The sequence below is a fragment of the Manis javanica genome, chromosome 11 (assembly GCF_040802235.1).
Source record: "Manis javanica isolate MJ-LG chromosome 11, MJ_LKY, whole genome shotgun sequence".
Classification (NCBI taxonomy): domain Eukaryota; kingdom Metazoa; phylum Chordata; class Mammalia; order Pholidota; family Manidae; genus Manis; species Manis javanica.
In genome coordinates this window covers 65,865,643-65,879,306 of record NC_133166.1, presented here as the reverse complement: position 1 = coordinate 65,879,306, position 13,664 = coordinate 65,865,643, and the positions used below count along the sequence as shown (strand labels likewise).

General features: G+C 50.2%; 1 protein-coding gene across 4 annotated transcripts in view; it reads right to left on the bottom strand.

The window, feature by feature from the left end:
• Positions 1–8,870, bottom strand: part of DGKZ (diacylglycerol kinase zeta) — a 43,973-nt gene extending 35,103 nt beyond the window's left edge. Inside the window, exons 1-2 of one of the 4 annotated variants that reach the window (XM_017675727.3) lie at positions 1,375–1,497; positions 147–237 (exon numbers count right to left, since the gene is read on the bottom strand). In XM_017675727.3, the coding sequence (XP_017531216.3) occupies positions 147–237; positions 1,375–1,435 (152 nt within the window). In that variant the 5' untranslated portion in view covers positions 1,436–1,497. Of the gene's footprint in view, positions 1–133; positions 238–1,374; positions 1,498–8,273 lie in introns of those variants that run through there. The other 3 variants (XM_017675722.3, XM_017675721.3, XM_036994037.2) reach the window with 3 other exon arrangements.
• Positions 8,871–13,664: the final 4,794 nt, after the last annotated feature.

Here is a 13,664-nt window from a genome sequence, read left to right as displayed (position 1 = left end):
AACACACAGTCAGGCATACAGGACAGTGACAGAATGGAAAGAGTAACTAGAGTGGAGCTAGAAGATGTGGGTTCATGTCCTGTTTCTGCCACTTAACATCTGTGCAAACCTGTATCAGGTCAGAGTGGCTTACCTCTCTGAGTTACCTTAAATCCTGTTTGGAATAAGGAAGGCTATAAAAAGGAAAACTGATGAATACATATGTCAGGGAGCTTCTTTGAGCCTCAGTTTTCTCATCTGTAAAATGGAAGAGGGCAATAGTAATAAGTGAACTCATGGAGTTCTGCAAAGATTAAATAAGAAGTGAAAGGGTTTACAAATTAATTCAATAAATATTTCTCTAGTGCTTTCTGTGCATCAGGCAATATATCAGACTACCCAGCAGTGAGCAAGGATGCAAGGCTCCAACCTCAAAGAGCTTAGATCCTTGTGGGGAAGACATCTAGGGAACAATCTGTGTATAAAATAATGTCAGGTAATGAAACATACAATAGAGAAAAATGAAGACAAAATGAAGGGGGAAGAGAATGATGATGGGGGTGCTATTTAGGTAGGGGGGTTGGGTAAGTCCACTTAAAGAAGGTGACATTTGAGAACAGACCTAAATGAATGGAAAGAGCAAATGATGTGACAATCTGGGAGAACAGACCTAAATGAATGGAAAGAGCAAATGATGTGACAATCTGGGAGAACAGCATTCTAGAGAAACAGTAAGTAAGAAAAAGGCCACACTATGATAGACTTTGAGGTCTTCATGAAGATTTGGTTAATAAATAGTAAGGCAAACACTTGACTTTTTATTATATCAAGGTGGGATGGAAATCATACCTTTCTCAAACATTCTTTAATCACACTCTCTATAATTAGTTCTTTAGCTCTATATGTGTTTGATATCTCAGAAAAGCTGTAAATTTCTCGAGGACAGAAACAGGGTCAGTTCGGTTCAGTTCAATAAACAGTTACACTACAGAACCTGCAGACACAGGAGTGTACAGGATGCCATCCCAGCCCTTAGAAACTTCCATCTGGTGTGTGATCACCTTTGTGTCCTTCATGAATGGGACATAATAATATTTCTCAATAAATATTTGTTTAATAAATCATGCTATGTCATGAATAATTAATACTCAGTAACAATAAAACAATAGCTAATATTTCTTGGACATTTCTGTGCCAGAAACCTTTGAATCCTTGTATGCCCCTATGAAGTAGATCCTGTTAGTTTCTTTTCATAGATAGGGAAAGTGAGGCACAGACCTGCTAAGCTCATTTGTCCAAGGTCACCCAGGTGTTAAGTGGTGGGATAAGACTGTCACCCCAGAGTCTGTCCCTTAAATAAGATATCCCATTGACACTCTAGGGTTGGGGACATACCCAGGTAATGCTTCTGAGGCATGGCATCCCCTTGCCTGTGACTCTCCTTCCAGCCCATCATCTCTGAATCCTTCAAGGTGGGTCCTGCATGCTGTGGCTCAGTGGAGACTCTGCCAGGTAGTGCAAGCCCTATTCTAGGAGGAGGCTGCTGCAGGGTCCTCTCCCCTCCCAGGAATTCTGCAAGTAGCTTGAGCAGTTAAACAGAGGAAATGGGGCTGGGCTTGTTTTCAATCTGAGGCTTCTGGCAGCCCTGGAGCAGCAGAAAGCAGGAAATGTGGCTCCTACAGGGGAAGCTGTGCAGGCTGGAGGCTCTGAGAGGCAGAGATCAGTTCTGACTGTGGAGCCAGGGTCCGCTTGGGCTTGTACTCCTCAAGTTGTCAATACTTTCTAGGGCAGGAGCAGTGGGAGGGGTTGGTTGGGGAGAACAGGGCTGGAAGGGACAGGTTTACAGGGCTGGGGAGGATGCCCTTGGTAGTGCCTAAAACAACATGTACCAGCACTGGGGAACTGGGGACCCCTCAGAATCCATCCAGATATGCACAGGAAGAGGAATCTGGGTAAGAAAATTATTCTGGGCTTTGTTGAGGCCCCAGATGGCAAGGTGTTCTACTTTCTGTGGCCTGGATGAGGAAGCTGGGAGCTGGGGGAAAAGAAATGTACCAGGGCACCAAACACTCAACCCACATACTGGACGGCCTCTGCTCTCAAAACGAGCCAAGCTAGCCTCCTTGGCTGACCTTCAATACTCCTTATGCTCTGGTTCCTTTACTTTTTATCTGTTTGTCCAGGCTTTCCTTGTATTTTCTCTCAGCTCACACCATGTTGGCACCTGCCTCGGTAGTTGCTGAATAAACATTTCTTCCCCCTTTTTCACACCTTCTTTAACATGCCACACTCACCTGCCACTCCACTCTGCCTATGCTGCTCCCCCTCGCCGTGTCTGCCTATGTTTGGCCAATTGCATTTTCCATCCTTCAAAAACCAAGCCTAGCAAGCAAAAGTGTGAAGGTGGGAAGAGCCAGGACCAACCCATTGGTTCAAACTTTAGCCTTTGCTGCATGACTCCGGGCAAGTCACTTGACATTTCTGGGCCATATGATTTCTAAGATCTTGTCTAGCTCTGACAGTTTCATTTGAACTTGCTGCCCTATCTCCAGATTTTTACTCATTCATTTTTCACATTTGTATGACAAATATCTTATAAATACCTACTAAGTGTCTCATGCTATTCCAGAGCCAGCACTCCTATCCCATTGATTTATTGCTGGTACTTTTGTTCCCAGTAAGATTCCTGTATCATGTGGCCTTTCGTGCACATTTGTCTTCTTACAAGATTCTGGAACCCTATGTTGCTCTTAGTTACATGCTCAGTGCACAGTATGTGCTTAGTAACTTCCTATGGATGTTGAATGAGCTGAATATAGATGTCCAGTAAGCTGAGCAGAGGGAGGAAAACTGGCTTCCTGTTTGCATGAGTGGCTGTGGTGAGACATGGGGGATTTTTGAGTTGAAGTCCCTCTCCAGCAGCTCAGCCTGTGATCCAGGTACCCACTGAAGCCCTTGGGAGCTTAAGGGTACCTGCTGATCACTGGCTCCTGCCCAGGTGCTGGGTCTCTGCCCCCACAGAGGAGACTGGTGTCCCTGAGCTGGACTGCAGGTGCTGCTGGATAGTGACAGATGGAATTTTGATTAGGCTCCTCTGGGTAGCCTCATTAAAGTCATGTGTAGAAGGAAACTTGGAGGAGAGGCTGGGGCCCTCTCCCACTGGGATAAGAGAGCTGTAGGTATAGCACTGGCAGCTCCACAGTCAAGGGTGGTCCCTTAAACTATGATCTCTCTTGGAAACAGTCCTTTGGCATCTCTAGGTCCCCAGGCTGGAAGTGAGAGAAGCCTGAGTGGCTTCCCCCTTACTCTGAGTCATCTGTATCTACCCTCAGGAGCTCCCCCCACCACTCCCCAGGAGTACCAGACCCCCAGGGCAGGATCAGCAGGCCTCCTACCCTTCAAGCCCTCCACTCACATCTGCTAGGCCATAAGCCTGGACTGCAGAACCACTTTTAAGCCCCCATGTTTCCTGTCCTATTACCCATCCCGGGGATATATGCACTTTAGTATGGAGCCAAAAGAAAAGATCCCAAAGCATGAAAGTCCAGGCTCTTGGAAGCATGACAGAATAAAAAAGGGCTTTGAAGTGGGTCTGGATCCTGGCTCTACCAGTTACTGGCTATGTAATCTTAGCAAATTGCCTGATTTGTCTGAGGCTCAGTTTCTCATCTGTAAACTGTTGCCCAGTGGGCATTAAATCCCCACCTACTCTATGAATCCTGCTTAGTTGTCCTCCAAACAGCTGTGGGCCAAGAGCACTGATCAAGTACAGTGGCAGCTGCAGAAGCCACATCTAGTCCTAATGCCTTCCCTGCCCATTCTTTGTGTCCTTGAAAAGAAGTCTTCCTCAGCCTCTGCTAACCCTTGTCCTGGAAACTGAACCCTTGAGGGGCCTCTCTGAATGCTCCGCTCTGAAATTGCCCTGTTTGAAGCAAAAATGAGACTTCAACCCAGGCTTCTTGATAACTAGTCCATGGCCACATTTTCAACATCATACCAAAGAACCTGTTCAAATGTCTCTGCTCAAACTGATCCCCCCAGCTCCTGTCTGAAATGCCCAAATGGCTTGTGCCTGCCCCTGGTGTGGAGGGTGAGGCACATGAGCTGCTGAGGGGCATGTTCCAAGCATCTTATGCCAAAATCGGGTTGGATAAGCCCTTCCCTCAGGGACCCCAACCCTACATTACTGTCTTCGGGATAAACCTGGTCCCACCTCTGGGCACTGCTCTCTGTTGACTCACTAGCCAGCAAGAACCTCAGGTCCCTGAAGGGAGGAAGGAGCTCTGGGCTGGGCCTGAGCTCCGCCCTTCTCAAAGGAAGGAAAATGGATAGACCCCCAGCTTCCGGCTTCCTCTGGCAGCAGACACTCTCTAGCTACAGCTCAGTACTCTGCCCCCGGTTTTTGCATTTTTAGTTCAGGACAGAATGTGATCTCTTGCAGCTCCCTGCTTTATCCTGTTGCTATTTAAATTACAAATCGGCCCCATCTCCCTGTCACTGTTGGGTTATTTTTAGCTTCTGGTAAATAGCATCTGGGAGAGTTGGATCAGGTGCCTCTCCCTTGAGGAGCTGTGTACCCAGAGCCCTGTGCTTGCATCAGGGGCACCCTGTCCTACCAGTTGGTGCTCCCAGGTGCTTCTCCCCAGCCCCTCTGTGGCAGGGAAGGGGCAGGGGGATAACTGCAGTCTGGGATGTGTGCACATGCTCAGCACTTGCTCTTAGTTTCCCTTAAACTCCGTCTCCCCGTGGTCTCACCATCCATCCATCACTCAGAGCCAGCCACCCTCCTTCAGAGGCCTTCCTCTAACCCTCAACCACAAGGAGATCCAGCTATAGAATGCAGAGCTTCTAACCTGTGGCTCACCCCTGCTATGAGTCAGGAACTTTACATCTCTATCTTCTTTAATCTTCCCAGCCACCCTCTCCTGCAGGTATTATTGTTCCCATTTTCCATATGAGGAAACAGGGTCAGAAGTGAAAGTGACTCACCCCACTAGGAAGGAGCCGGGCTGGAATTTGAACCCAGGTCTCTCTGACCCTGAAGTCTGCATGCATGTGCACTGCACCACCTCTCTTGGTGCAATGCAACTCATGTGCTACTTTGCTCAACGCCCAGGTGGATTGCCAATGCCCATCAGTGTCCTTCCTGTGTTTGTCTTTCCCATTTTCTGGGTCAGGAGTTGGCAAGATATGGCCAGTGGGCCATATCCAGCCTGCTGCCTATTTTTGTATGGCTGTGAGCTAAGAATGGTTTTTACAATTTTAAATGGTTGGAAAAAAGCAAATGTTTGTGACAGTGAAAATGATATGCAAAGTTCAATGCTTATAAATAAAAATTTACTGGAATCCAGCCACATACATTCATTTTCATATTGTCTGTGGCTGCTTTGGTGCTACAATGGCAGAGCAGAGTGACAGGCTGTATGACTTGCAAAGGCTAAACTACTTGCTGTCTGGCCCTGTACTGAATCATACTTTTTTGTCAGGGGAAGGGACAGTGTCCCATGCTTCTTGTCTCAGACATCCCTGGCTGGGGGCCAGAACTCCAGGGGTACTGATCCTCCTTCCAGGTCTGTCTGGGACCACAACAGCAGCCCAGCACAGGGAAGCCCCCTGCTGGCCACACCCCAAAGATTCAGCTCACATTTTACCAGTTCTCCCTCCCTTTCAGCTTCTTCATAGGTGAAACCAGTGGTTTCCAAACCTGTCTGACTATTAAAATTATCTGGGAGAGGTTTTTAAAGTTGAGATGGCCAGACCCAGATGTAGACCTAAGATGTCCCCCGATTCTATCCTCCACCAACAGTTTCTGCTGGCACAGACCTGCCATCTTTCCATCTTCCTAAAGGAGTTGCCAGGGCTGCTTCCAGCCCATGCCAGGACCGTGGGGTGAAGGGAACCTATTTCCCAGAAACCCCACATCCCTGAAGGTTTCTACTGTCCTGCCGAAAGCCCCATCCTCACTTACGTCAGAGGCAGCCAGGCCTTAACCTGTTTCTGCTTCCACCTCTCACCCTCAGATTTTTGTGCCCCCGCATTTCTGTCTCAAAGCCTTTTCTCTCTGTGAAGGGCTCTCAACTGCTTTTCTTAGCAACTCCTCACAGTGGGGTGGGAGGTTTAGCTGCGAGCCAGAGCTGCATGGAACTGTGGCAGGCGGAGGATGTGAAAAGGGCCACTGTGGGCTTGAGCTCTTGCCAGTCCCCTGGCAACCTGTACAGGAGAGAGTGGCATTAGTCATTGGTCCACTCAGGACTGCAGCCACACAGGAGGGCAGAGCCAGAAAGCACAGATTGTTCTACTGAGGTCCCCCGGGCAGCCCAGGCCTGCTGTCTCTTTCCTAGGGCTTCCTCTGATTTCTACCTTCTTGCCTTGATGCCTTGGCCTGCTCTGGTCCTCAGACTGGGATCCTGGCCTAACTTTAGTGTATGAGGAGGTGTGGTGCCCAATCTGTTCAGGGGTGACAGCTGCAGCTTGCCCTAGTGCGATCTTCTGCAGCCTTCCCACAGATGACCTGAGATCTTCTGATCCCTTCACAGTCAGCCTGGTTACCCTGCATCCTTAATGACTAGAGGCCAAAAGTTTGTGCTGTGGAGGGGTCTCCATTCAGGAACCACCCTTGAGGAATCCTAGCCCTTGAAGCTGCCTCACTATGTGTGTGTGTGTGTGCACATATGCACACACACAAACACCCACACAAACAGCATCTTCCCTCTCAGCCCTTTAATTATTCTCTGCTCCCAATCCTGTAAGCCTCTACCCAACTCCAGCCTCCTTTCCAGCTCTGGATGCTGTCTGTCCCTGATCCACAGCCAAGGAAAATGTTCAGTCACCCCCTTGTGTTACAGATGAAGAACTGAGGCTCAGAGAGAGATTGATTGTTTAGCTCAAGGACATACAGCAAGTCACTGGAAGAGGTGAGAACCCAAGCCAGGTCTCTTGACTCCCACACTAATGTTTCTTCCAGGATTCTACATTCTATGCCCCATCCCCCATCAGTCCCTTTGTACGGTCTCCTCCCCCAGGGAACTTTCAGGGGCTCTTCTATCTGCAGCCAGAAGGCAGGGGACAGATGTCTTATCAGCTTATGTTCTGGAAGAACTTGGTAATGGAGCCCAGTGTACTTATGTACCCTAGAAAGTGAAGGTAGGGCCCATGGGTACCTAACCTACTTCCTTTCATTCCCATTAAGTTTCTCACTTTGTCATGGTAAAGGCCCCTCCTCTTCTCTCCCATTCTCCCCCCAACTGACAGAGGCTGGATGGTCTCATAGCCGTTAGGAATACTGGGGCATTTCAAAATCCCAGGATTGGGCAGGTTTTATGAAACACCTTCCCAGAAGCCCTAGGGAGAAGCAGGGCAGCCTGAGACACATCCCAAGTCCCTAGCATTGTAAACAGACAGGAAGCTTGTCCTCTCTAACCAGGCTAATGGCTTCAAGGACTGTAGATTACCTTGGTAGTCCTGCTGGACCCCTCCCAAAGGGCAGCAAGTCCAAGTTAAGGCTGTGGTCTGGGAGAGGAAGAGAAAGGTAAGAGCTGCTCGCCCTTGCCCAGATCTCTTCTCTGTGTAATGTACCCACCCTTGTTTGAGAGGCAGCCCTTCCTCACCCCAGTCCAAGACATAAAAGTGGTCTGTGGGGTCCACTCCTGCAGATTCCCCTAGTGAACTCTCTGGACAGAGGTGGCACGACCATGGAGGCTGGGAATCTTTCACCGGCAGAAGACATTTAGGAAAATTATGTGGTAATTCAAGGTTCAGTCTGCCAGTGGGGATGCCAGTGAGGGCCTGCTGGGGCAAAGGGGCCCAGGAGGGGATTCCTTCCGCATCCCTAGGCAGCAGGGTTTCAGCCATGGTATTGGGGAGCATCTCAGTAACCCCCAGAGCTAGTGCCTAGCACAGAGTCAGCCCTCGGGAAAGCTCGGGTAAGGCTTATTGAATACATAGGGGGTCCCTCTTTCTGCCAGAAGAGCCAGAGAGCATCTTCCGGCTCTCCTCAGCAAATAGAGGTTTGTAAGGATCATGTCTTGCTTATTACTCCCTCAGGGCCCAGTACAATGCCTGGTACGCAGCTGGCACCAGTAACTCCACGTTGAATGAATAAGGGAATTCAAGGGTCATAGAGAAGGGGTCTAGGAAGCCCTCCTTTTCCCTTGCACACGGAGGTGAGGGACCCCCGTGGTAGTCATTTCTGAATCCCAAGAGCAGAGCCAAGCAAGTAGCAGCGCTCAAAGAATGTTGACTGAAAAGGGGGTTGGTCCCAAGCACAGTGTTCCCCTCCGCCCCATTCTCCTCACCTGTAAGACACCTGCTTTCTGAGGTGCATCTGGCGGAATCGTTCTTCCACTGGGGGCCCGCCGGCCATGCCCCAGGGTCCCTCGGGCCACGGCTGCGAGACCTCAGCCTCCTCCCCGCGCCGACAGCGCCGCCGCACCACCACCTCCTCCTCAACTGCCCGGCCGCCGCCTGTAGCGGCCCCTCGGGGCCCTCCACCGCCCGGCCTCTCGGCCATCCTGCGGCCGCCCTCTTTCCGCGGCTCCTGCGGCCTTTCGGGCTTCCTTACTAAAGTTCAGTCTCCCTTCCCGGGGACACAAGGCGGGGAGGGAGGGAAGCACTGGGTCCCACACGTCGCCCCGACGCCGGTGCTCGGACGACGGGAGCAGCGAGATGCTGGGCACTGTGCCTGGGAAAGGTCGGCCGGGATCCTCCCGCGTCCCTGGGGGGATGTCCTTGGTGGGTGTCGGGTGCTGCGTAGACCGTGCTGGGGCGCTCCCCGGACGGCTGGAGCCGGACCCGGAGCAGAGCCGGAGCAGAGGCGGCCAGAGCGCTCCTGCAGCCGCCGCCGTTGCTTCGCACCGGAGTGTCACCTTAGAGACACCCAGTAGCCCGCGGGGTCCGGAGGGATGGCGCCGCCCCGCCCAGCCCAGCCAGCCCGACTCGGGGCACGGAAGGAGCCAGCCTGGCCCAATCGGCAGCGGGCAAGAATCCTGCCTGCGGCCAAGGCCGGAGGTGTGGGGCGCCCGCCAGAGCCCACCCCTGAGCCCCTTCCCGGTATCCCGCTGCTCGGCAGCTGCCAATCACCGTCCCTGCTGTCAATCAGCGGTTGCGATGCACCCCCATCCCCACCCCGCTTTCCGGATTCGGCATTCGCAGAAAAGGCAGGCAGGTGGGGGTGAGGGGTTGGGGGTGTGGAGTAGGGGCGGTGACATGAGCTGGCTTTAACCCCGTCGGCGCCACCGGAATTTAGAGACCCAGCTGGATTTGGGGAAGGGGCACAGAAAAAGAAATATAGCCGGATGCACTAAATTTGGGATGGACCCGATTGACGGTAACACTTTCTCTAGGCCTGGAGCTCTTCAGGATCATGCCGGGAGAAGGAACCAACTGAGGGTGGGTTTGGGAGGGAGAATTCCCGACCCTAGAGCCTGGCAGCCTTTTAAGGGCTGGCTGCCTCCTCTGACCCTCCCACCATCCACAGGCTTCTGGGCCAGAGTCTCCCAGCAGGTTGAATCAGCCTCCCTGGTCAGGAGAAGCTGATGGGATAAGGGGGAAGCCAAATCGAGAAGGAATGACTGGGCCCATCTTCTTGGGCCCATCTTGGACTCCCCCGCCAAGACCTGGGGTCCCTCCTGTATTGTCTCTTTTCCTTGGGTCGTTCATCACCTGGACCTTACATCTGGATGATGGTGGGACTTTGGTTAGCTTTCCAGATCTCACACCTCCTTTTCAGGGCCCCAGACTCATCTTTCTGAAGTGGACTATTGACCATAGCAATTACTCTTCCCTTTTCTGAATGTAATGGCTCCCCCTTGCCTATACTTTAGCCTGACATTCAAGACCTGCCTTCATCTTCCCACATCCTGTGATTCCATCCACTTTCTTCTATCCATCTGTGCTTCTGATTTTGGGAATTGGCATCAGGCCTGCACAGCACTGTTCATCTGAAATCTCCTGTTGATGTACTTCAAATTCTGAAGCTCTGCTCAAATGCCTCCTCTTCCACAAAGTTTCCTTGGATGGCTCCAGCTGAAAGGCACTACTCTGCCTTCCAGACCCCAATGCCATCTGCACCAGGTATCTAGACTAGTCTGTGTCTTACCTTTCCCCACTGTCTTTGAGCCCAGAAAGGTAGGATGGACCAGACTCACAGAGGCAGAGAAGCAGCTACAAAGAGGAACAGGCACTGCCCATGATCCCCCTAACTCAAACCAGCCCTGCATGACTGTCCTGCTCTGTGCCTTTGCTCAGGTCGTTCCCACTTCCTAGAGTATATCCCCTTCAGTGAAATCCTGTCCATCCAGCAAAGCCATTCTCAACTGCCACATCCCCATGAATCCTCCTTGATATTCCACTGCAGATGCAGCCTTCCTCCTTCAGCCTCATAACAATTTTCTGGGCCTCTCTCTGGGCACTCCCCTTCACACTCTAACAATACCTGCCATGTCATTTGAGTCTCACCACAACCCTTCCTGGTAGATGTTATCCCTTCCTCCATTTGAGGAGACGGAGATGTCATCTAGCTGATTTGTTTGCTCAGGATGGTTCAAGCAGTGAGTGGTGGAGCCAGGATTTGTGTTTTGGCCCCAGAACACAAGCCACTTTCCACTCCATCGTGCTGCCTGCCACCCAGTAACAGCTTCACCTTTGCCTGTGTCCCCATGGATAAGCTCCCAAAGGGCAGGACTGGGCTTGTCCCAGCTCTGTTTCCCACTCTCTCCTGGCCCAGCCATCTGTGTTAGATGAATGGAATGAGCATTAAATTTCTTGGCCACAGGGGAGCTTCCTCTCTCAAGTGGAGTTCTCAAGAAGCCCTGGTGCTAGAGAGGGAGGGGCAGAGTATTTGGGAGCCCCACCACCTACAATTTTCTCTTGGGAGATTGCTAATTTTCCAAGCAGCCTGGCCCAAGGTAGCCTCCTACACTATGAATTATGGTAGTTCTGGCTGGATCTGACATTTCCTCACCAGCTGCCTAGCTGCTGGGTTTCCAGGTTGGTTTTTGTTCAGCTCTTTCCTGCTGAGCTCTCCTCACTCAATCCTTTTTAAAATGAAGCTTCTCCCCTCTGTCCTTACACCTTCCCAGTTAAGGACCAGCTGCTGACTGCTTGCATTATCTTTAAGTTGAGGCTCTGCCCTCTTGCCAAGAATACAAGGGAAAAATTGTATTTTTTGCCTGCCCAGCCTGCCCACCTTCTGCAGCCTCAGCCAGCTGCAACTCACTTCTCTGAACACCTCCAGCCCACTGCCTCTGTGCTCAGAAATAATAGATAATGTCTTTTGAGTGTTTACTGCTTTTGCACTAAGAGCTTCATGTGTAAGCTTTCCTTAACCCCTCACAGCAACTTTGTGAGGGTGGGTACTATTTTACAGATGAGGACACCGAGGCTTTGAGAGGTTAGGTGACTTGCCAAGGTCACACATTGAAGTGCAGCTCGTACATCAGCATCTTGGCTCTCACCTGCCACTCCGATGACAAAGTGACCCAGGCTTCTTTGGAGGTGAGTTCCTAGCCTTTCTCCTTCAGTGACCCAAGGGGCACCTGTTGCCTGCATCAGAGAGGTGCCCAGTGTGGCCAGATGGCTGCTGGGGTCACCCAGCCTTCTGGAATTGGAACCTTGTTCTGGTGCCTCCCAGCTCCAGGTGGCACCCACAGCTGCTCTCCCTACTTGCAGAGCTTTGGTTTCCAGGTGTATGGGGTGTATGGGGGGCTTGTTGCGGCAACTTATACAGGGTGATGGGCACTGTGAAAGCCATCACATGCGTGTGCAGCAAAGCTGGCTCCCAGGGCTGACAACATGGTGCTGTAGCTCCATCACTGGGGATGTGTTGGGGATGCGACTATTTACAAGCAGTGACATGTGGCTCTGAGGAGGTTATGTCAACAGATAGCTTGTGTGAGGGGATTAACCCTGTAATCTAACACAGGTGGAGAAGACTGCTATGGATGGACAGGCATAGGGTGGTGATGGCCAATGACCAACCACAATCTGACCTGCCTCCTAAACCCTAGGCTATCTGGCTTATCTGTTTCAGGAAGCCCTAGTGGATCTTAGGCAAGAATAAAAAGCTGGGCTGGAGGAAGGGCATCTAGAGGAGACAGAAGGGGTTTTAGGGTGAGAGATGGAGAGGCAGCATGAGCTTTGAAGACAAACAGACCTGTGTTCAAATACCAGCTTTGCCACTTCCTTGCTGTGTGACCTTGGTCAAGTCATTTCACCTCTCTAAACCCCACTTCCTTAATCTGTAAAAATACCCACCCCTTAGGATTATTTTCATTTCTAACTGGAACATGTGAAATTCTCAGTTCATGCCTGGCAGATGGGCCCTAGTCAATAGCAGGAGAATGCTAGACTTCAAGCCCTTTGGTATCAGAAGCTGGGTCTTACTGAGCTGCAATGTTGGCATGGTGCCATGCACATAAGGGACACCCTGTAGATACATATGTTAAATGAATGAATGAATGATGAGGGGGTCACACAAAAAGTCAGCTTTGTCTCCTATCCCTCTGAATGACTATTTCAAACTTTTCCCCCAATCCAGTTTCTGTGCCAACCCTCTCCATTGCTCCATCCCCAAACTTCACAGCCATTGGGCCTCCCTCAGTCTCCTGTCTCCCCACATTCTGCACCTTCAGAATGTCTTCCCCTTCTGTCCAGGCTTCCCCAGTCTAAAGTGGACCTCTCCACCTGCTGCCTGAACCACTCCTCTCTCCCTTAATCCACTATCTTCCTTTTCTGTTGATTCTTTTTTTTTTCTAGAAATAACCATGGTCAACTCACTCCCATCTAAGAGAACAGGCCAAACTGCTTTTTTTTCCCATTTCTTTTTTTTTAATTAAGTTATCTTTGATATACAATCTTATGAAGGTTTCACATAAGCAACATTTTGGTTACTACATTCACCCATATTATCAAGTACCCCCACCACACCATTCATTAGTATCTTTAGTAGGGTCTTTGGACAGTATATACTCTTTTTTTTTTGTATCATTAATCTACGATTACCTGAGGAACATTATATTTACTAGACTCCCCCCTTCACCAAGTCCCCCCACAATACCACATTAGTCAGTCCATCAGCGTAGTAAGATGCTGTGAAATCACTACTTGTCTTCTCTGTGTTGCACAGCCCTCCCCGTGACCCGCCCCCACATTATACATGCTAATCGTAAGGTCCCCTTTCTACTTCCCCTCTTCTCCCTCCCTTCCCACCCACAATCCCCAGTCCCTTTCCCTTTGGTAACTGTTAGTCCATTCTTGGGTTCTGTGATTCTGCTGCTGTTTTGTTCCTTCAATTTTTCTTTGTTCTTATACTCCACATATGAGTGAAATCATTTGGTACTTGTCTTTCTCCACCTGGCTTATTTCACTGAGCATAATACCCTCTAGCTCCATCCATGTTGTTGCAAATTGTAGGACTTGTTTTCTTCTTATGGCTGAATAATATACCATTGTGTATATGTACCACATCTTCTTTATCCATTCATCTACTGATGGACACTTAGGTTGCTTCCATTTCTGGGCTATTGTAAACAGTGCTGCGATAAACATAGGGGTGCATCTGTCTTTTTCAAACTGGACTGCTGCATTATTAAGGTAAATTCCTAGAAATGGAATTCCTGGGTCAAATGGTATATCTATTTTGAGCATTTTGAGGAACCTCCATACTGCTTTCCACAATGGTTGAACTA